General features: G+C 40.8%; 1 protein-coding gene across 12 annotated transcripts in view; it reads left to right on the plus strand.

Moving 5' to 3' along the window:
* The window catches only part of ENOX1 (ecto-NOX disulfide-thiol exchanger 1), a 368,503-nt gene extending 352,988 nt beyond the window's left edge, over positions 1 to 15,515 (plus strand). For 10 of the 12 annotated variants that reach the window (XM_071805771.1, XM_071805770.1, XM_071805734.1 and 7 more), the window contains 4 exons: positions 3,029 to 3,115; positions 8,218 to 8,320; positions 11,294 to 11,379; positions 14,553 to 15,515. In XM_071805771.1, the coding sequence (XP_071661872.1) occupies positions 3,029 to 3,115; positions 8,218 to 8,320; positions 11,294 to 11,379; positions 14,553 to 14,684 (408 nt within the window). In that variant the 3' untranslated portion in view covers positions 14,685 to 15,515. The remainder of the gene's footprint in view (positions 1 to 3,028; positions 3,116 to 8,217; positions 8,321 to 11,293; positions 11,380 to 14,552) is intronic. The other 2 variants (XM_065851685.2, XM_065852027.2) reach the window with 1 other exon arrangement.
* Positions 15,516 to 24,151: the final 8,636 nt, after the last annotated feature.

A 24,151-nucleotide genomic window follows, 5' to 3' on the forward strand; every position in this document is an offset into this window, starting at 1 on the left:
CAAATTACCATGTGTCACATCACAGCACAGAGCCGTAGCAGCCTGTCAAGGGGAACAAGCTCCATTAAAGGAAGAATTAGAGCCATTTGGCCCAAACCAAGCATTGCTGCTGTCAGGAGGTGCTGAATCCTGCTGCCCAACAGAGGCAAGGTGGTTGTAGCTCCATGCAACCAACCTGCAGTGAGCCTGAGCATGTGTTCCCCACAGGAACGTGCACAAACGCATGTATACAACACATGCATCACATGATGTATATACACACGGGCAGCCACACGGATCAGCACAAACTCAGCATTCATAAGCACGACAAGTACTGATGACCTAATCTTGTTCCCCTTTCTGGCTGATCAGGATAAAGGTCTGTTAGTGGGAAATACATATATACAGACTTACGCATATATACAATGTGGATCCCTCCAATAACTGGCCATTGACTCTCAGTCTATCCCATAGCTGGCCCCTGCCTCTTGCATACACACAGTCTTTCAGTCATGCCCCAGACCCCAGGCTGTCCCCCGTTGCTGGACTGGACCCCCTGATCCCTCCAGTAGGTCATGCACAGTCTCTCTGGTCTCTCCTGGATCCATTCTAGACCTATGACCACTTCAGTATGTGGGTTCCAAGCTTATGATCCTACCCAGTGGCTAATCTAGCTTGATGCTCAGATCACAGAGCAGCACAAGCACAAGCTCTGGCCTCTCTAACTGCAGCATCCCAGACACACATCCCTCTGATCCCTGCTCCCACTCCAGCTGCTGGGCTCAGACCCGTCATATACTCCCATGGACACAAAATAGAGAGCCACTCACCCAGGAAAAGAGTTAGAAATTGAGTTCAATGAATGTAATGCACTGATCAGGGCACGGCCAGACAAGTGTACTGACCAACAACCTATTTAGATGCAACCAGTCTTTTATCCCTTTCTCAAACCACTGCGATCCCTTCCTTTTCCTGCCTTTTATTTTCTCACTAAGGACCCTCAGCTGAGTCTTTTATAATCCCAAGATGTTCTTTCCCTACATCCCATAAGAGTTCATATACCCCTACAAGCCATGTCCCCCTCAGTCTATAAGATGATCCAGAGAGCATTTCCGTTGATTGATCTTGAGAGATGTCCTGTTTGGCCCCTGACCCCTGGGACTGATGCTCTCTTGTGACAGCCCTGGGAGGAGCTGGGTTAGGGGACTCTTGTTTCTCTGATTGGGTTATCAGGCTTTCCCCATCTGTGATAGTGTCTCTGTCCTTTTTTATGCTCATGGATATAAGACTTTCATCACAAGTAACCACAAGCAACAAGTGATGGTGGCTGGAAAATCCCTTCTGCAGGGGAGGGAGGCACCCATCTGTTGATGACACATTCCACATGTTGTTTGATGAGGGCGCAGAATTGGGATGCTGCAGAAAAACTGCTGAGGCTTATCCAGTCATTGGCATATTACCCCTTGTTGTGCATCCATGTGCTCTGACCCTGCAGCTGATCCTGCTTTGAGCAGGAGGTTCGAGTAAGGACATCCCAAGGTCACCTGTGTGATTTTGTGATTCTGTGATCATCTGAGTCACAATCACTGTCTGTGAGTGTACTCACACATTGCCACATTTGCAAAGAAATTTGATTAAAGTTAAATTTAAATAAGCTCTTTCATTGTAGTTTAGCTCAACTTGGATTGAATAATTTTGTATTCACCATGATTAAGAACATAGAAAGAACAGTAGCCCATTCTCAACTGACAACCATGTTAAGCTGTCAGAAGTTTTCCTGTACCTCAACCTTGCATGTCCCCGTAAATTCAAGATGCTTGACATGATGTGCATTGAAACTATTGCAAGGCTTCCATTCACTTGATTGGAAATTGAATTAGGCTTCATTCAGGTTGAAACAGCAAGATTAGATTTTCCTATGTAGGACTGAAGTACTTTTAAAGAAAGACCAGCAATGCAAACATGTCTATAGTAGATTTCAGGAGATGTCACGGAGGCACCCCGAGGTTAGTTTAAGGGACAACAGGGTCCAAAACAACTTTTATTAAACCGGTGAGAAACAGGGTTTTAGCACTCCAAAGATGACTTAAATACAGGTTCGGATATCAGTTGAGGAAAATTATTAAGGGGCAGCAACTAATACAACAGGTGGTCCACAGAGTGCATGCACGTGGCTTCACCAAAACAATGCCGGAGCCGTCTCGGAGTCCCGGAGGAATACACACTTGCCTGAACACGGTGCAGGAGTATTTTTAAAGAGATACACGTACTCGTAGTGAGTACGGAAAGTGTACGCTCGTGATTCTGTGACGGTTAATTTACTTACACATGCAAATGTGCACAGAATATTACACGTGCTTATGTAGAAGCACGGGAGGAAAATACACTCGTGATTGTGCGAGGAAATAATTTAAAGTACGCGTGCAAATGTGCACAGAAAGTTAACACGTGCAAATGTGCACGGAAAGTACACGTGCTTGTATTAAGCACAGAAAGTTACACGTGCATATGTGCATGGAAAGTATAAATACACTCGCAATCCTGTGAGAAGTTTTACTCACACACATGGCAGCAAGGCAAACGGAGTCTCCATCCCGGGGGGGCTCTTGGCGGCAGCATCTTGCTCATGCTCCGAGAGACCCGCAACAGTGGGTGGAGTCACGACGAGAATCCTGGTTTTATACTGGCTGATCAGACCTAACTGTAGGCATTTCAGAAGCTTCTCTGCGCCCCCACACCAGCTGTGGGGTGCCCCGAAGCCTCCAAACATCCCCCACACTGGCTGCAGGCACCCAGCGGCTCACTGGCACCTCGGCACTCCCTTCTCCTAATGGCCCTGGCCAGGGTGCTCTGGGGCCAAACAAAAGAAGCTGTTAGCCTCGAACAGCAGAGAGAGAGAGAGGGAGATGTGCCTACTCCTTCCATACTGAAGGAGGCGGGGGGAGAAAGGGGGGTTTGCATCCTGCCACAGGAGATCCCCAGGTAAATGAAAATAAATGAAAAATGTGCAGTCTTCATGTCACAGATCAGTTTCTACCCGTGTTTGCAGTGGAATCGTCAAACCTGCCTGGACATCAATAAGCAGTTTGGGCAAACACATCTGAAATCTAAGACAAGTTCTGTGGACTCAGAGCAGGTACATGTATGCTTTTGAGAGCTTAAGGACTGAAGACTTGGTATCACATGCTCACAGTTCTTCATTCTATCAAAATCATAAAATTACCTTTTTTAAAGCTCACAGCATCTCTCTGGCTTGCTGCTAGTAACCTGCAAGATCTTTGCTTATGTTTCAGATATGTAGTTTTGTCTCCTCCTACTCATTTTCTCTCATAAATCCCCTGGGCGATGAGAAAGTGTGGTGTATCCCTTACATCTAACATCATTCAGCAGTTGCTCTGTCATATGCTTGCTGTGCCCAACATCTACTCTTTCATTCTGCTACTGTTTTAATGCCTCAGACAACTGGTTTTGTACATATAATACAAACACCAACATATCCTGCTAATTTTTCCAGAGTCTGGTAGGATTTTTTTTTACTGTGTCTTTGAGAAGGTATAATATTACTTTTATCCCTCATCACACAATTCTGCAGAATCCCGTATACTACAACAAAGAGAATGTGGTCTTTGAAGCCTATATGCCCACAGTCATCATTCCCCCTAGATTGAAAGGTAATTATCAAATATTTGGACTACCCAGGTAGGGGAGGGAGTTTTTCACCTCTTTAGATATTTGTAATTTGCATCCTGATCACATGCCAGATGTCGTCAATGTCACATTCATTAAATCCCATATTCTGCCTTTCAAGCAGAGTCCTGAACAACAGGTGATATGGAACTGCACTTGGCAGGAGTAGTTTCCAGGTAGGGCAACTACTGTTCAAGCCTTGCTCAGCGCTTGGTCAGCATTTATGGGGAATGAAGAGTCCTCATCCCACCCCCTCATTTTTAGGCATGCTGGCTAGCGTATGTTTTCAGAATCACAGAACTTTTTAGGCTAAAGAGAACCATTTTTGCTAAAGAGAGAAAACCCAGGCAAGAGCAGAGAGTTTATATTCTGTCTGCATTTTTTGCACTGGTGCAAGTCTGGCCTGTAGAGAACGACTGATGTTTAGATTGAGAACTTTTTATTTAACATCCTACTTTTGCATCAGGGGAAAAACAAAACCAATGAAAGACTGAGAGATGCAATATCTGGAGCTTTCTGATCTGCCAGTCCCCTGGAGTGCAGAGCTTGGCTTTTGTTCTTATGGTACCTGCAACTATCCTGTGTAGAAAGACACCACATCTCTTCTATTCTTCAGGACTTCTGTGTTGCTCTCTAGCAAATACAGCTTTCTCAGGAGCCACACTCTTTTTTACTGTGTCTACAGTGTAGGACCCAGCTGCTCTCTGGTGGGTCATGGTGGACAGTGAGACCAGGAAACTTTTGCAGCAATCCATTTGCCTGTGTCTCTGCATTTGCTTCCAAAAGAAGCCAAGGTACATGAGAAGATTACACAAACCCAACTTCTGTCCCACCTTATGGCCAGGACATGGCTAAGGTATACATCCCTGTGTGAAAACAGCCATGTACAACTCTCTGCAGCCATCAGCTCTGTGTCAGTGGTGGTGTCAGAGGTCCAGCTGTGGAAATGACATCCACGCAAGAAAATTGTTATTATGCCATCATCTGTTTCATCTAGCAAGTTCTCCTGAAATTCTTCCAGACAGACACTCTCTCTCTCCACTTCTCCCTTGCTGGTTCAAAAGCAGGGAGCCCCAAATTAAAATGCTGGTCCCAAGGTGTGTCTACAGAATCTTAAGGTTTGCCAAACCCATGGGCAAAATTCATGTTTTTTTGTCATCTGCTGAAGGATGAAAGTGTTGTTTGCAGGGAAAAGCTCCAAGCTGGCAATGATGAGGGCATCATACTGAATGGTTACATTCGTGCTGAGCAGCTCTGGAGTTGTCATCATCAAATCAGGCCTCCATGTTCGGAAATAGCTGACGTGATTTGTGAATAATGAATAGGGCCAGGCTCCTAATGATCTCCAGGTGTGATTTAACCTGGATTAAGCCTTCCACATGCTGTATTTAGTTCTTGCAAGGTCATTTTGCTTCTAATAAGTTCTGATTTTGCACATGCTCCGCTGTGTTCTTGTCCTTTAATGCAGTAACTGACAGATGGTAGAAAAATACTCATTTTATAATGAAACCTGCTGAAGGAGACTGCTTAGGGCCTCAGAAAATATGATTTGTGAAATAAAGGATGGTCTCCAGGAAAGAAAGGAAATACTGTAATGTAGTACATAGATTAATTAATTTTCCTCAGGCATCTGGTAATCAATTGTTTTTGTCATGTCAGAGAGGTGACCTAACTGTTTGTTTCCAGTTAGTTATTGCATCATTCACCTTTATACTCTAACAGGTCTTGTTTCTGTGGGTTGGCATAAGTAGCGCCTCTAAAAACGTGTGAATTTACCATTTGAAGACTTGTTATAGAGGCTTCATAGGTACCAGATTTGTATCTGCAGTGCGTAGTCAGATACTGAAGGTTTTCACTTAGCCTGTAATTAGCCTGGTTTCTGGGTGAAATTCACACTCATTTTTTCAGACAAAATTATGCCCATTTCTCTTAAATCAACATTAGCTCCTAGCAGCATTACTACTGAGTCTTTTATGTGACCGTGCATACCCTGGATTTTCTCATGTCCTGCGCAAGCTTATTTTGGCAGCTAAATACACCAGAGTTGTCTAATTTATCATCCTCTGTGAGGTAGGTAATTCTGGATGGCAGAAACCTCCCCTTTTCAAACCTCCAAGAACCTGCAACCTTCTTCTAAAGTCGGTTGTTTGCTGAGTAGCAACCTTTGCCAGTCTTAGTTTCCTCAGACTCTCCCATAAACGACGTTTTTCTCTTTTATCCTCTGTACCAACACACAGTTAAGGAAGACTTGATGTGACTTCTTTTAGCATCCATTTATCCTGTCCTATAAATCATACAAAATGTTCCTCACAGGCTCAAATCTAGGCATTAAATGAGAATCCATCTGTTCCTTACTCCCAATGGGAATATAGTTTCTTTCTCTGCATCGCTGCTGACAAAACTTCTAATCCCATCTGAAACTGCTAGTGTGTTGTGTTTGGGGCCTGCTACATCAAATCCACATCTCTCTGCTCTCTCCTTCCCCTCTCAGGAATTGTTATTTTTAGACTGCTTTTCTATCCGTGATGGAATCAAAAGTTACATCTTAACCTATACAAGCTCTGGTGGCATATGCTGCTCTGCTCTTCTGCTGCAGTATCATGAAATCTGTCATCCAGATCTGTTCTTCTGATCTGTCACCCCCTTGTCATTACTGCCCTTACGGAGAAATTCATGCAAACACTTCCCTTATTTCTGTTTCTTGCCTGGGTTTTCTTTCACTGTTCTTGGATGTCACGGCCAGTAGAAGATGAATATTTGCATTAGCCTTTGGCTCCGTCAGGAGGGGAATCAACAATACTGGACAACTCAGAGCATACTCCTGCTGCTATAATGTGCTCTGTGCATTACAACACTACAGGAGTGTTAGTGTCAAGGTGATGTAGCTGCCAGAGTGCTCAGGCACACTGGTATTTTAAGAGGAGATCACTTCAACTCTTGAACTGCAGACTCCCTCCTACCTGTAGGTATCTAAATCTGTGCTGTAAGTTTCCCTTTGCAGCCAATGAGGAAAATAAAATAGGCACCTCTAAGGTTGATTTTATTTCAACCTAAAGTAAATAACTAAAATACATGACAAAAAGGTTGTTTCATTTCTACTGACTAAAAATGCAGTATAGGCTGACTAGCTTACATGTAGGCAATTTCGTGTATATATCTGGCCAGGAGACTGGCCGCTACAACTGCAGCACACCATACTTTTTTTTTTTTTTAATTGAGAATGGGGAAGTATCTGCTTCTTTTTACCAGTCTCACCGATTGTGAAACCTTTACTCATCTGTAAAGATTTGACATATTTTGGAGTTTTTGCCTTTTTTTATCATGGATTATTCGCACCTCCAGAAATGCCCTAGAGTGACCCAAGCCCAGGGTTTCTCTTTTATTGCCAAAAATACTTGCCAAGTATTTTGGAGCAAGACACCACGCCAAGTGCATATTCTAGATGGGCTACATCATTACATCAAATAGTGCAAATTTAATTGCATTTAAGTCTGGCCAGACCCACACAGCCTCCAGCTGCTTACCTTGACTGCTCCAACCAGAACAAGAGCACCATTCCTGCATAATCCCACCTCATGCCACCATATCTCCAACCCCATGCTCTCTGCCTCTGAAGTTTTGCATGGAAGGGCTGAGCATTTCACAGAGCAGATGCAGCAGCGTGAGTCACTGCCTCACCAAGAAACGAGTTGCTGCATATCAGTTGCTCCATGGAAACAGCCCATGTATATGCTTGAATATTGTGCAATGCACTTTGAGGCCACTTACATTCCTCCAAAGCAGAGATAATTTGTTTACTTCACATATACCCAGGAGAAGAGCAATCTGTGTCACCCAACTGCCTGGGTACTTCTGCTGGAACATCTAACATGATACCTTGGCTGCGATTTGGATGTTTCAGGCCACCTGGTTGCAGAAAAAAGGAGCTCAAAGCAGGAGCCTTGACTGTTCTGCCCTTAAGCCTGGCCCTCTTTCAGTCCTCAAAACAAGGCAGCCACATACAAACGTCTGTTAGGAATGGTCCCTGAAAAGTGCTGCCACCAAAACATGCCTAGGAATTATTTGGGACAGGGGCCAACACCATGCCAGGCACTGGTTGGAGGGCAGAACGAGGTAGATAATAGTGTTCTAGTAGCTACAAACATTGCTAGTGACTTGTGAATTTACTCTCATAGCTGTAGCTGAATGTTTCCATCCATGTTCTCTAGAGGTGGTCTTTGTTTACAGCTGTTAGAGTTGGAAAATGTGAGGTTTCTGACCATCCCCACACTTTATGGAATATCTTTCAAGCTGTTATAATGAAGAAACATTAGCAACAAAGTTATTACTTACTCCACAAGCAAAATTTCTCTTCTTGGCAGCTCTTGGCATAGAGGTACTTCAAAAAGTGTCTTAATATTCTGCAAACAAATCAATTATTTATAATTGTCTAGTCCTTAGATGTGAATTAAAGTAATGATCTTTTTTTATAGAGTTGAAAGGAAGCAGACAGGTTTAATTGAAGTAAATGAAATCTACATGACCACCTGTTTTGTTTTTTAAACTTTATAGGAAATCAATGTATTGACAGTAGCATTGGTCAACCAAGACAGAGAAAAAAATTCAGAGAAACGAAGCCCCGGTCTAAAATCAGAGAAAGAAGCACTATTAATAGGTAAGATAACCCCAAAGAAGATTTTTTGAGAATACAATTCCTTTTAACAAGCTTTTGTTTTGCAATATGTGTTTACCTGCATCTTTTTACTAATTAAAAAAAAGTGGTTTTCTTCTGTATTCATAATAGCTTTCAGTAAGACAAATCCTAAAATACAAATGAACTTTTATTTTCTGAAAAATACTGCAGACTTTAATGAAGGGATTTCAGGTATGATGGAAATTGCAGGATCTGCATTTGGACTCGCAGCATGAATTTGTGAAGACTTTATTCACATAAAGATTTTAGCAGGCTAGAATTGCATAACTTGTTAGCTGATTATTAGACAAAATGGTGAAGAAAAAGGGGATGGAAATAATATTAGCAAACTACCAAGCAAAAAATATGCATATTGGATGTATTAAGCAAGCCAGATTTATGCTTTTGACATTAGGTGAGGGAATTAGCGATATGAATATTTATAAAGAATACCACAAGGACTGTCATCTCCTTTACCTAGAATAAAATCTTTAAAGTAAACTCTTTAAGAGTGCCTGAGAGCTAAAGCTTATAGGCATTGGGCCAGCTAACTGGTACCCCACATTGAGCCACACGGGAACGCTGGCTGTACCGTACTGCCCTTGGAGGGAAGATGCCCCATTTATATCCACATATGTTTGACATTTGGTTTCAGTGGGGCAGGTTTTCAAGGAGCCTGGAGGCCCACAGTCCAAAGTGCTCCCTACAGCATTATTGCCATTCACCAGAATGCTGACCTGAAAGATCAGGTTTAATTTCTTCAGTTTGGTCTTTTCACAAAATCAGTGACATCCTGGTGGGTGGTAGTTCCAAAACTACCTTAATTTGTTTAAATGAAACCCATTTGCATCTGCTAAATACCAGGAAAGTTGCTGGTTTATTGCTGGGGTAGGGATTTCGATGGTCAAGACCAGAAAGGTCATTTAAAAGTGAAGAATGAATTTAAATGTTTGAAGGGGTTAGTACACAAGCTTCTGTGACTGGTGAGATGCAGAACAGTGGGATTTACAGAAATGTATAAATTGACTTCATTTTGCTTATTATAATAAAATTTGGAACTTTTAATTGCATTGGAAAGTATTTGATCTGTTCAAAGATAACTTCCGTGAGAACGGTAAAAAATATGGGATTTTAAGAACAGAACAAGTAACTGTTTTTTTCTAGGTCATTCATTATTTGACTGTAACAAGTAGTGGCAGTGTCCCAAAGCATGTCCCATCCACCAGCTGCCCAGTGGCAAGCTCAGTTAAATGGTGTAATCTCAGTCCTGATATTACTGGTTATAACACCCCCACAACTGGCTCATGGTTACAGTTCAAAAGAGACAGATTGTTCAAGATGGATTTCATGTTACCTCTTCCTCTGAGGCATGTTCAATCATGGCAAGGGTAAAATGGGCCCTGCCTCCATCCATTTACTACGTTTGTCTATATTTCACAAAAGTCAATGTTGTCAGAAGAAAAAAGCATAAAAGAAAATAAAAATTACTAAAAAGGTATCATGGAACCCCAGTCCATCACTATGAAATATTTTCAAATGACTTTCTTTACATTGTGTGAAAGAGCTAGCTTTGAACATCCTGAATTGAAAAGCCTTGAGAACACACATAACTAATACAATGCCACTGACAAAATGTGATATGAATACAAACTGAATTTCCAATCAACCCATCCAAGTGTGATGGTCTTGGATTTTGCTTTGAGAGCTCTTGTGTGTGTGCTTATGGTAACACAGCACAAGGGCAGCAACTGCTGCTAGGACTCACCATAGCATAAAATTAAACACATGCCTCTCCCTTTGCAGGATTACAAGTTTGTAATTGCTATTGGAAAACTGAGGGAGGAAGGAAAAAGGTATTCTTTGCAAAGCCAGTCTAAAATGAGTTAAATTTTACTTATCATTTTCAACCATGGCTAGTATATGGGGAAAAATGAAATCCAAGATTATCCTAATTCATTCAGCATCAAGAAAGCAGTATGGCCTGCAGTACACAAAATACAGTGACCCATTTTTGTCATTTGTAAGCATTTTTAATCCTGGTGTTTATGCTTTAAGTATAAGGAACTTCCCCTAGGGTGGTTTAGCTAAGAAACCCATCCAAATACAGTTGAAAATATTTGCTCTGATTCTTACAGTTCAACTCTCCCCAAATAGTAAATAACACACATGCCATTTTGTATTTTCACTGTTTGTTTAGAAGAGGAGAAATTTGATAGTACTTTTAATAGCAATTTTGATGCCCTAAATCTTGTTTCTGTGATCATCGTTATTATGTCATCAGTTGATTTCCACTGCAGAAAAAATCTCTAGACTTAGATCCTGACTCCGTCTAAACCACTTTTATTCCCATACCTTTTACAATGATCCTGTAAACAACAATGAAGACAGACAGAATAGTCTCTCTTTTAAGAGAAAGTTAATATGTCATAAAGGATTTATGTTTTCTTCAGCAGCAGTTAGGGGTAATATGGATTAAACACTTTTCATAACCAACATCAGCGTAATTACTAGAACAATTTGAGGGAGTGAGGTTTCTGATAGAATTATATGAAAGGTTTTCACAACAGAGCATCCAGTGAAGGGGAAAAAAGCAATAATTTTACCATTACAATATCCACAATTTTATATTGATAAATCAAGCATAAAATTGGTAGTTGAAATGCTTCCAGAAAATCTTTGTTTAGAAATTCCTTTATTCATCAGTATATTATCTTGGTCACTTACTTGCTAACCGCTGTCATTCCTGAAGACAAGCTATTGTGTTTACCATGTTATTATGACTGTATTAAAAATGTGCCATTTTGTTATGTTTATTGGGTTGTGTAAGAAAAATAAGAATCATAATTCATACTGAAAAACCTGCAGGAACAGACTATTCAGATTTATTTTACTTATTTTAATGATAGATTGTCTGAGGTAATTTCAACACTATGTGTTCCTTTGTTTTTAATACAGGTATCATATCCACATTTCTTCACGTCCACCCTTTTGGAGCCAATATAGAATATCTTTGGTCTTATATGCAGCAGTTGGACTCTAGGGTAAAAAAATTTAATCAAAATCTGTTTTCTCTATAGAAATATTGTATTATTCTTTACTGCAGGTTAAACTCTTTGTGTGTTTCCATTAGAAAGATAATGGGATATGGGGCTTGGGGGTTTGCAGTCTTTATTCATTCACAAATTACAGTGCATTGGCTTGTGTTAAGGTCTTTGCCTCACTCTATTTAGCTATTCTTTGTGGCAAAGAAGACCAGAGCTTTAAACGGCAAAGACTAGCAGATGACTTTATGATACGTGATCCTGAAATGCATCTGAGAAAAAAGAAACCAGAACAACAGGCAGGTGTAGCCATGGCTATTAAAATGTGCAGTTTTAGGAGATTTTTTAGATGCTTTTTCTTTTAAAAGTTTGTAGTTATGGGTCACGCTGAACATGAACTTTCATGAACACATGAACGGACCACAAAGCATACCCTTTGTCTTCACGTGAAAGCAGAGATAGCCTCGTAAAAGAACCGCCTGATGCCATTGCTAAATTCAGAGAAGGTGTGACCAACACAAAAGTGACAGAAACACACTACAGTGTGCAAAGTGGTTTTTGATGCATCAGTGCATACAGTCCATAGTCAATACATACCTGTAGGATAAGATTCTTCGACTTACTTTTAAATATCAACTGTAGGATAAGATGAAATCAAGCCCCAAGAGTGCCTATTCCTCTCTACTGAATATTAAGCAAGTCAAGGGTAAGAAACTCAGCTGTGAAATAGCCACCTTCAATCAGGTGAATGCACTCTAAGTGCTAAACAACAGCTCCACAGGATGCTACACTGCAGTTAGACACACCTCTGATCCACATCTGCCAGTGCTTTCACTGAACATGCGGATGATGGTGCTTGGCCACATCTTCTTTTAACATGGAGTCAGGATTCAGCTATGTCATGCACCTAGACTAAGAATGTGAGCAGCACTGCTCGTGTGGTGCGCTTTGATCCTGGTAATGTTTTGTTCCCAAACCTTTCCTCCAGCCATGTCACCCGTAGCCAAAATCTCCTTCCAGCTGCTGTGTTGGGCTGCTTTGATGGGCTGTTTCATGTCTCTGGGGTTCTTCCTCTGTTTCTATAATAAAATGCATAGCTAAAAGCACAGGAGATCCCGAGCTAGAAGCCCACTGGAAATAAGACAGGTTGCATGGAGATAAGGAAGGATGATGTTCTTAGGCACTATCTTCTGGCCATGACAGCTCATATTTGCTAGAGCTTTACAGTCCGCTTTTACCCACAATGATGAAAGAGTAAGGGATGAGGACAGTAGGAAGAGATGAGAGACTGATGAATTTCAATTAAAAAAAAATCTAATTTTATCAAGACCTGATACATCCAGAGCTTCACACCTGTAACCATTCCTCTTTTCTGCTCCCTGCTTCTGCCACATGTACACCTTCCTTCCTCTTGTCCTCAGTTCCTGCAGCACCCAGTCTGCCCAAACTCCTCAGTCATCTTTCAAGTCCTTCCTCGACACACAGCATTTGGCTAAGTTTCACTTGCCTTTCCCCCTCACTGACCACTCCAGCTCTGTATCTCTTGAGTGACAACAGCATGCATTTAAAACACCATCTCTCTGGGCTCCAACCCTGCTGCTCATTGCTTTTGCCCACTGAGCTCTTCAAATTTCTCCCCCTTCACTGCTGCGGTCCCTCCCTGTGTGTGTCTGTGGGCTCTGTCCTTGAATTTCTATGCACATGAGTAACCTGTTGGCTTCTGCAAGGCTGCCAGGATCAAACCCTGAACTGGCAAACACAGCCTTCATGGAAGGAGCATTTTCTCTATCTCACCGAGGTGCCAACACACCAGCCCCTGCAGGTACCACTTGACCTACCTGCTGTGTAACAAACACGAGATGCAAAATTTGACCTCGTTGGTTTATTTTGGAAGTAACTGCTTGTAGCAACAAATTACTTTTTAATAGCACAATCCAGAGATGCAATCTCAGATATTAATTTCAATTACTTGCCATGGTTAGCCTGTCATTCTTCATCTGAACAAGAACGATAAGGTCAACATACCCATGCAGGCTGAGGGCTCAGTATAGAGCTCACACACATTACCCAAAGATAACCAGCTATCTGTTACTGTCATGAGAGTATGTAAAAGAGGGACCTGATTACTTTGAGGCTTCAGACCGCCTCCAACACTAATTTTCAGAGCCACCTTTAACAAATCATTAAATGTCTCTGCTGCACCAAACTCTTCAGGAAAATAAGAGGTGGTAGATATTTTCTCACCTCCCTTGGTGGAATAAGGTGTAATTAGCATATTTTATGTTTATACACTGCTTTAAAAAATAAAACTTCACCATGAAAGTTTCCTACTAATATGAATAAGCAGAAATATCATAATTTCCAGAGAAGCCTATCAAACAACGGAGGCACACAAACCATGGAGATACCTGGGGATAACAGGCAGCGCCCGTGGAGTTTTACTGTTCCTCTCATGATTACACCTTTAGAAGAAGTAGCTACAGAATAGAATGGTTCATTTGCCATGACTTTTGATTTCTTTACTTCCCTACTGATTATACCAGAAAGGTTGCCTTTGTGACAGTGTTTTCTGAAATGACATCACCTTTCCCATTAAGAAGGTGGAAGTTATTGTTTTCAAGACCATAAAAATATCCTGAGCAATGCTGAGTTAGGAACTTCACTGTTTAGTCATCCAGGGCTACTGAACTGGGCCAAACTGGGAGAAGATATCTCCACAGATAGTCAACCCTAAGTAACAAAAGTGAGCTAATTAAAAATAAAATCCCTGTGTTTGTTTTTTTGTGAGACAAAAACTGATGGAGCTGTGAGGAGAAGAATTTGAGAACTCATGGGGTGAAAAGAAAGAATAAGGTCCCATTTCCTTCTTTTCTCCTCACAACTATACATGCAATCATAGTTTGTAGATGGACTTTGTACAACACGGTAGCAGCAGCCCCGACATAGCAGTTGACACGCTTTTACACTTAGAAAAGCAGAATCATTCCTGCAAGGAACCTGCACTTGTTTTGGAGTCTGGAAATTTGTGTTGGACTAAGGTTAAAAAACAATAATTGCTTGTTTTATTCTGCCCTGGATTTCCACCTCCTCCCTCATTTCTGTTCTCCATATTTCCTCTTTCCAATCTACAGGACAGCTTTCTCACTTTAATTTTATATTTCTTTCCTTCTCAGATCTCTGCAAGTGAGATAGAAATGCTTTTGATGAGACTGCCACGCATGTTTAAACAAGAATTCACTGGTGTAGGAGCAACACTGGAAAAGAGGTGGAAGTTTTGTGCCTTTGAAGGAATTAAAACTATCTGACTATGACTAGTGATGAAGTTATGCAGAAGAAGAATTCCTAGAGCATGGCAGGGTAATAAAATATTAAAGTAAGAAATTTGGGTTTGGGCACATAGTAGTATGTTTTCAAAGTTATCCAAGCCTAATTTTAGTTATATTTGTGATGTTCTCTTGTGAGTGGAAATGTAGTTGTGCACCAGTTCCTAAAATAAAATAAAATAAATTTTTTTAAAAAAAGTTTCCAAATGTGACAGATCTGTTTCCTATGAAAACTGAAGAAAGATACCACAGTCATAATGATTTCAATATACTACATGTCCTACATCTAAGAAAAGCTCATTGAGCAAACGGTTAAGGAGAAAGATTGCCCAGTTATGATCGCTAAGCTACAGCGATGTATATGTAATATGTAGTAGAACTCATTAAGTTTCGTTATTGAAAGTTCTTTCTGTTTGGTAAGAAAATGGAGTAATTTTACAGTGAGGAAAAGCATACCAAAAGAAAACTTGAAGATGTGTCTGAAGTTATTGTATTTTGTAAATTAAGTTATATGCTGTACCAGGGATTTTTGCCTTATTGAAAGAGGCCTGAAAATGTGATTGGAGTCCTCAAGAATGCTTTATCAAGAATATTATTTTTCTAATGTAACTATTCTCCATTACAAGTTCTTTTAACATGGATTGCATATCAATTTTCATAAACATGTAAATAAGGAGGAAACCAGTGTTACTGTATTGTATTTGGTATGTAACATTCAGGTTTATGCATCAAAATAAATATTCAGTTGCATTACTGTTACAAATTTTATAGCAGATATATTAATTTTTATCAATAAATATGACTTCTACCATATTGTTTGTACTAGTTCTTCTTCCGAGTTTTATCAATCCAGCAAGAGTCTCCTGGTACTTACCTTTCTTTCTCTTACCTAAACTATTAATTGCAGGCAACTTGGTTAACTTAATTAGGAATCAAAAAAAAAAAAAAAAGAGTTTGCAATATTAGCGAAGATTAAAATAATGAAAAATATTGGTATTGGAAGCACCTGCATAGACGTCTGTTTAGCTGAATAGATTTCATATTTTTTTTCAGAGAGGCAGCCAGGCTAAAAATGCACACCTACTAATTCCTCATCTTCAAGTGCTGTGTTGTGTAGTTGTGATGCATCCAATTAGTACCTCCTTCTAACTCCCAGCTAGAGTTTCTGGCCTTTGGCCAGACAAGGAAAGGAATAACTTACTTTTGATGGTGTCTCTTATGTAGATGCATGGATGTAAATTATCATGTGGGATCTACTGTCAATCACGCAGTACCCCAGCACTCCTAGAATCATAGAATGTCTGGAGATGAAAGGGACCCGCAAGGACCATTAAGTCCAACCCCTGTCCCTGCACAGGACAACCCCACAGTTCACACCATGTGTCTGAGGGTGTTGTCCAGTCTCTTCTTGAACAGTCAGGCTTGGGACCGTGACACCTCCCTGGGGAGCCTGTTCCAGTGCTCCACCACCCTCTGGGGGAAGAACCTTTTCCTGATGTCCAACCTAAACCTCTCCTGGCACAAGAGTTTGGTGCCTGCTCCTCCTCCTCCCCTTGTGAGGAAGCTGTAGCCACCATGAGGTCTCCCCTCAGTCTCCTCTTCTCCAGGCTGAACAAACCAAGTGACTTTAGTCGCTCCTCCTACGGCTTCCCCTCCAAACCCGTCACCAACTTCATAGCCCCATTCTGGACACTCTCCTGTAAGAGACAGCGAAAGCTGAAAAAGCGCGTATATCAACCAAGCCAGGAGAATGTGGAAGAAATCGCTCCTCCAAGAGCCCTACTTTAAGAATTACATCAGTACAGCATTTAGCATGGTGCTGCATGAGAAACAGCAGCCTCCTCCAAGGCACTCCTCTGTGTAGCCAGCCACTAGAGAGCTGGCCCTATAGAGTGAGGCACCAACAGCAGGAAATATGGCAAATTGCAACAGATGCAAGGAGTAGCCAGGTACGTGTCAGAGTGTCAAGTTCTTCGATAAACAGCAATTAGTGTCAAATGCAATTAGTCATGAAGAACTCTCCTACATGGCTGTTAGTGATTACTGCTTCAGGACCTGTTTCTCTTCTGGCATCTAGCTGGAATATAGAAATATTAAATGGAATGTTAATTGTGTACAAAAGGGAAAAAGAAAGAGGCATAGCAGGTCTATAATGGGAGAAAATTATGCTTTCAGTCAGTAAGCATAAAAGTCTTCTTAAAGCACATACATCTCTATTATGGTTTCTACAGAACCTGTGTTCAGGTAAGTTACTTGGGTGAAACTAGTAATTAGATGCTAGTAATGTTAATGAAAATTAACTAGCTTAATAGAAATAACAACTCTTTCTTCTCTTGTGATCACACAGATTTATGAATAATTCAAGCAAAAAATGTCTTAGGTCTGACAGCTCTTATTTAAGTGCTGTAACATAAATGTGTATGGATGGCACTGCGGCTGGGGAAAAGAGATGTGAGAAAACTTTCACCTCAGCTTTCTTCATGCTATACTTATTCATTATATTCTGTTCTCCCTTTTCCCTTGTGTGCTCCTTTTTCCCTTTAGCTCATTTCCTCTCCCCAAAACAACTCCCATCCCTTATAGCCACAAAACATCTTAAAGCTGACAGGGCCCTGTAACCTAATCACTATATTTGCTCTGTATGTGTTTTCTCTCCGGGGGTCTTTCCTGTTTGTCTATACCATACTTTAGGAGAGTGGTACCAGCTAAAAGGGAACTTACTTCACTGGTGTTTAGATATCACAATAGAATATCTAAACTTTAAGTATAAATAGCATGCAAGCATCCTACAGTATTGTAACGTATCAGCTGAGACCTAGAAACTTGTGAGGATCCTCATGAGACCAAGGCCCAGAACTGGCTTTAACATTATGAGCTCATTGGCTTTGGGGAAAATTAAATTGAAATACTCCACTTCATGACTTAGCTGCTGAAACATCCTTGTGATGACCCTTGGGGGATCCAGCTGGCAGTCTTGAAGTGACACAATGGGAAGAATGCCAAGAAAGCCACCTTTGAAAATACATCTCTTGGATATATGTTACTCATATATGGAGAAGACAGTGATGATCTGCAAGGCAACCTTAAATTCTGGCAAGGTACCCTTTAGCTCTCTTGTCTGAGCACTAGTGTCAGTCAATCTGATGCTATCATAGCCAGAAAGATGTGCTCCATATGAAGCATATCTCTGGAGAATGTCTGTAAACCCCTGTAGGCATGGCTATCAGTGATGGTGCTCTTCTTAGCACTGTCGGGCATTGCAGCAAAGCAACTTTCGAAAATGGCATGAGGTGATACCACTTAACTGTAGTAAAAGAAGAAGTCAGTATGATGGAAGACTAATCTTTCTTTGTGTCACTTTATCTTGATGACTGGAAGAGAGGCTTGGTCAGCTGCAGCAGAAGTCAGTGTGCTCTCCCCCAGAAAGAAGATGATGTTGAGGTGGCCAAGGAGTACTTAGTGAAATGAAGCAGTGCAAGACCTAAGGCAAATTTCTCCAGCTGAGTCAGATTAAAGGAGGACCCACATTTGGCCAGGACTCAAAGCCATTTACAGTTAGCAGGAACCTCACAGAAATAGTGAGAAAGAAAACAAGGGAAGGACAGGCCAAAGAGACACCACACCATCAGGCTGACCATGAGCTCAAGAAGTGAGACTGCAACAGCCTGCAACTGTGAGTAATGGTGGAAAGTTATAGCAGTGTCCCCTCTTCTCAAATAGGGACCAGTGGAAAAGATTTGGTTTCCAGCTGCCCAAACATGTTGCGGGTATATTGCAGGGAGTAATAAGCTCAGTTGTCCTGAACTCCTTGTTCCCTCAGGAGAGCTACTTAGCTCATCCTTAGCTTTGAAATTTCTTGGGGTGGTAGCTTTCATTGGTTTAGAGGGCCAGCCTCTTACTGCATGGTATTTGATTCCCATTTGAAGGCTTGAGAGATACACTGTGCAAAACGTTCTGGACAAATGTACTTTTCACCTCGCACATTCACGGGAGGGTGAGTGTAACTTCTCTGTTAAACTACATTTTATACCCACAAGAGAGAAATTGGTGAAGACTGTATTATCCCCATTACTTAAAAGGAAATTTCTAATATCACCTCGTGCTATTGCATGCAGTGGAGTCTAATTGTTTATTGAAGTGTGCATGTTTAAGGCAAAACTTGCATGTTCATGACTGCCAGAGCATCACATTCGCTTAAGGAATAGCTGTATTGAGATTTAGAGAAAATCCTGCATCAAGCTATGCTACATTTAGCTGCACATCATGTACAGTAAATGCTAAGGAATATAAAGCCAGAAAATTTGTCATAAGAGCATTCTGGGTGGTTTGTTTTAGTCAAAATTTTGGTCTTGCAAGCATTGTTGTATTTAAAATCAGAATGGCTTTGACAGGCAGTGTTAGTCTGACAAAAATGTTCTGTGCTGTTGTGAGTTGATTTAGGTAATGAGGTTTGGGAAGAGGGAAAATAATTGTTTGGTTTAGGAGATATATTCTTTTTGTGCCTCCGGTACTAGCTAGGTCAGATATAGGACTGTGCCCACTTTGTATCATATTCTGTCCATCTTGCCAAAAGAGCAGTTTAGCAAATGCATCTCGGGATTCAGCATTTGAAGTGTGAGGCTTTTGTCATCTTTTCCCTGTGAAAGGGTACAAGCTTTCCTGACCCTTGACTTGTCACTCTGATTACCCTGATAAGATCTGCAGCTCTTTTACCCAATTTTTCCCCTCAAATAGAAAGTAGAAACAGCAGCAAATTCCTTCTGTTTCTGTAGTCAGTCTCCTCTGGAAGCAACTGCTGAGATGCTCAGGAATAAAAAATAAATCCTCCTACATTTATTGGCGTTAAGTGCCTATAAAGCAGGACAAGATTGGAAGGAAGCCATTCCTTCTCCCAAACTCCCTAAGGGCATAGTCAGTGTGACTGTTTGGGCTGCAAAGCGTGCCTAGTTATTTACTGAGTTAAAACTGCATCTTTCAAAAACAAATTAGTCAACTAAAAAAGTATCCAAATCAGGAAATGATGCTTACAAGGTGCAGATCTTCTGTCTACATAAACCAGTTACATTGGATACGTGGAAATCCTAATTTGTAAATAAAATCAAATGGATAATATCAGGAGTACCTTTGATTAAGTGTTTTGCCTAACACTGCGTAATAAACATTGTGCCTCTTCATACTTAATTGGCTGACTCCAATATCATACTCCCTTTCAATAGGGATTATTTGGGGGCAGCAAGAGAAAAAACTATGTATTCCTTTAAACCTAGTAGAAAGCACTCCTGCAATCCTACCACGGCCATATTATAAGCACTTGCTCAGACTTCCGGCTGCTAAATACTTCTTGCCAATTTATCTGCTTTTATATACATAACATTGAAACCTCAAAAAAAAAAATCATCTGCTTCAACTGCTTGTATCTTGGCCATGTCACAGTTAATTCTGTTGTGATCCCAACAGCATATGGTGGATTAAAACGTATCTCTCATAAAAACATCTAGCCATAATCAAAGTTATCAAATGATGGAAAATATTTTTTTTTGTTTGATAGTTTGTTAAAAGAGATCAGCATTGTCAAAATTCTGTCCTTACTTCCTAACTTGATTTTTTGTGGCTTCTTCTAGCCAGTTTTGCTTTTCTCTGCAAGATTAAATAATCCTTTAGTACTGCATATTTTCTTCCCTTGAAGATATTTATATATTGTAGTCTATTTACTTCTCAGTATTCTTTATCATAAACTAAACAGATTGAGCTTTTACGTGTTTTGCTATAAGGTATTTCTCTTCCTCAAATCATTGCATCCATTGTTTCAACATCCTTTCCAATTGTTCAATACCTGCAGAGGGAAGCTGTTACGTGAATTTGTGTGATCAATGATGTATACAGTCATGAAGTCACATCTCTGCTCCAGTTCAGCTCTCTGCCTTCTATTCCTGGTGGACTATTAACTAATCACAAATGTCAAAGTAATAGTGCTTGTAAATCACTGTTAGGTCACCTTCTTCAGCTTTCTCATGTAACAGATTTCCTCTGCATAGATGTGTTTCTGTAGGTCAAAGTCTGGCTTTTCCATCCCCACCAATAGACTTGTTTGTGCAAGGGCAAAGGTCCCACCCCACGAGGGTATTTTGGGGCTCAGATCCCATACAGGGCCTTCAGGGTTCCTTCTTTGCTAGAAGGAAAGTCTGGATAATTCTATGATGTTTCTAGTCTTACGTGATTAACATGGGGTAATCAGATCTGCTGTCAGATGTTAGCTGATCGCATCAAGCGCATCAAGCATTCAGAGGGCAATCGCACAGGCTTTGTCTAGACTAGGGTTTAAATGCGCGTCATTAGCACATATTAGCTGATGATACATTTTAAAAGTCTGATGCAGACAAGGCATAGTGCCTTTAATGTGAAAAGCTGGCTGAGTTAGGCCCTTGGGCATTGGTGTCAACACTGGTTTGTCTATTTTAGAGTTTTAGAACAAGTTAGCCAAGGGCTTGTCTGCAAAGACCAGTTAATTTGGGAGAAGATAGGCTATGAATTTACAGTGCTACATTTACTCCAGGTCTCTGAGACCAGAAAGAGATTAATTCTCAAGTAGTTATTCTAAAATAGTTCAATATAATAGCATTATGTACTTACCTGGCTACGTTTCCTCTTTTTTTCAAACCTCCCCCCCAGAAAAAACAGTTCCCATGTGACAGCTGTTATATTTTAAAATTAACCCTCTGGTGCATTTCGGTTTTCATCACTTCTCCTTACTGAATACAGCTGATTAGGCTGTTTGAGTCTGGGGAGGAGGATGGAAAGCTTGTACGCTCTGCAGATCGAGTTGCTGACGTCAAAAGCTGACTTGTGTTTCACAGTGGGGGGACATGGTACACTTGTGAGAGGAATGGGAGTGGAGCAACACAAGACCATAAAATAGGATTAAAAATAGAGACGGGAGGGATTTTGTTAGAACCTGGCATTCCATCAAAAAAAAAGAATACAAATCCCAGAACATCCCAAAAGCCGGTTATAAACTAAGAGGGGGGAAAGGGAAGAAAAAGAGATAAGTTTTTATGGTAAAAATCACTGTAAAGTATGGTGGTATTGAGTGAATGAGGTTTTGTGAGATTTCTTAGCTGGTTCTGCCCATGGAGTCAGTTTGGGCAAGTGTTGTGTCTGAGACTCTCTAATGAGGAGATTCTAAAATCACTCTGCACTTCACTCTATCCCAAAAATAAGCTACTCAAAAGATACTAAATTCCAATGACAGAGAAGCCCCCTTCCACGACAAACATGCAGCTCTAGCTCTACAGTTCACTGGTTGATAAAGGATTGTGATGCTAGTGAAAAAACTTTTCTTGTCCTTGAAGGCTAGTGAGGACATATATTACTCATGGAAAGCAAATATTTGCCAAGCAGTCAGAACTCATTTCCACATATCATTTCTACCCTGCCACTCTGTCTGGTTGTCACCTTTGTGGAACTTGTCACTTCGTTAGATGGAGACAAAAAAGCTGAAGTCTTATCAGGGCAGAATTTACACTTTTGTCTTCGGAAGATGAACATCTATGGACAAACACCATGCCACAAGTCCAAGGCTGATTTGTCTAATAAAGAATTGCAAGTCAGGAAGTGCTTTGCAGGATGATACTGGAAGCCTATTTTGCACAATAAAACATACTGACAGAGAAGGAAACCAGGTGGTGGCTCAACTCAGAAGTTTTCTAAAACACGTTTCCTACGCTGAGAGGTTTTTGATTGACAGCTCTGGAAACAGGTATTTTATTTGTCCACAGGGCAGGACAGTGAATTCATCTAATATTGTCCCAGCAGAGGTGTACAGAAAGCACCTGTCATTTCATTTCCATCCCTATGAAGTCCTTGCCTTATCCCTGCAAATTGCAGAGGAAGGAGACATCTCCAGAATGCACATTTGACCTTGATTTGAGGCCACAGAACTTCTGCTAGTTAAAAGTTTCATTTCAGGGCTGGATTTGAATCTCTGATCTATAAAATGAGTATCTATGATCCTGATAGGAAGTTATTCAATGACCGAGGAAGGGAAGGCAGACTTTCTTGAAGTACAAATGAAGAAGCATACTCTGGTGACCCCCTCCTTCCCCCTCAACCTTCACAATGAGCAAAAAGATTTGGAAGCACATAGCTGGCAAAGAGGTTCGTCTTATAAGAAAAACAGAAAAAGAGCACGTTATGTTCACACAGAATGTTTCAAGATTATTTTTAAGTCTAAAAAAACCTCTCTATTTTATAGCCATGAGATCCTCTTAAAACAGAGGTTAGTACAGGAAAATTGAGCAGCAATGAAAAAAAGTATTATCTTTTATGAGCAATTCACTGCTATTCCTCTTTGAAGAGATTTCAATGTGGAGATTGAAATCCCTATTGTTCCAAAGGTTTACAGTCAAGAGCAGGAATAACATGGGATTTAAAGCCTTTGTTTGATTTTTGTGGTCCGTGCAGTTCAAACATCTGAAGAAAAGCATGGAGGTGCATGCCTGAGTGAAATGGAACTTGGCGGTCATTTATGCAACACAGAACTGTTGCTTTTCTGCAGTGCAGAGCTTTTTATTTTCAGCAATAAAACTCAGGTAGATGGTTAGAAGATCAATGACATGTATTAGTCATGCAACCAGCAAGAAAACTGTACAGATTCAGGATTCAGACTTCCAACTTTGGTTTCTCTTTCAGGAATGATGAGATTTCTGTCATACACAGTCTTGAGAAAGACAGTGGAGGGTAAACTGGATGGATCTGGGCATAGAGCCTTGATCGAAGGCTAACTAGTGATGTGACTGTCACACAGCACTGTGCAGATATCCACACTGGTAGCGAACGCACTAGTTTGGCCACAGGAAACATCTTCAGCTGTGTTTGTGCAGCTTCTGTCCAGCTCAGTACACACTTCTTACTGCTCCCAGGTCAAGTGATATGGTACCATCTGAGCCGTCTTCTTCTGGACCTCTTCTTCCTACATGGTTTCTTCTTCTGAAAAGTTTACTTTGAAGTAGTTCAAGAATTGTTTCAGGCAGTTAACAAGCTGTATTGTCAACAGAAGACTCTGAATTATATGCACAAGAGCCAGTGGATCTTAATTGAAAACAATAACCTGGACAACTTCTTCCTAAATTTGCTAGAGGACTTGAAATTACTTTATTTGCCAATTTCCAAAGGAGATAGAGCAGCAGAAAGGTTTTCAGAAATAACTAGAATAAGGTGTCAGCTCCCAGACCCATTTGGCTCATACCTGTCCCATGTTTCCCAGTCCAGGCATAAACAACTTTCAGAGGAAAGCAAAAGCTGTTCCACAGTTTGTCGTGTGAGTGATCCAAAGCTTTGGGAAGGTTACAAAAAGGTCCCTTGTGGGCAATCCGAAGATCAATGCCACTGTTCTTCTGTGTAACTAATCTAAAATAAGGTTTCATTGACTCTCTTTATTTGATGCATTGTGA

The sequence above is a fragment of the Patagioenas fasciata genome, chromosome 1 (genome assembly GCF_037038585.1).
Source record: "Patagioenas fasciata isolate bPatFas1 chromosome 1, bPatFas1.hap1, whole genome shotgun sequence".
In the NCBI taxonomy this organism is placed as follows: Eukaryota; Metazoa; Chordata; class Aves; order Columbiformes; family Columbidae; genus Patagioenas; species Patagioenas fasciata.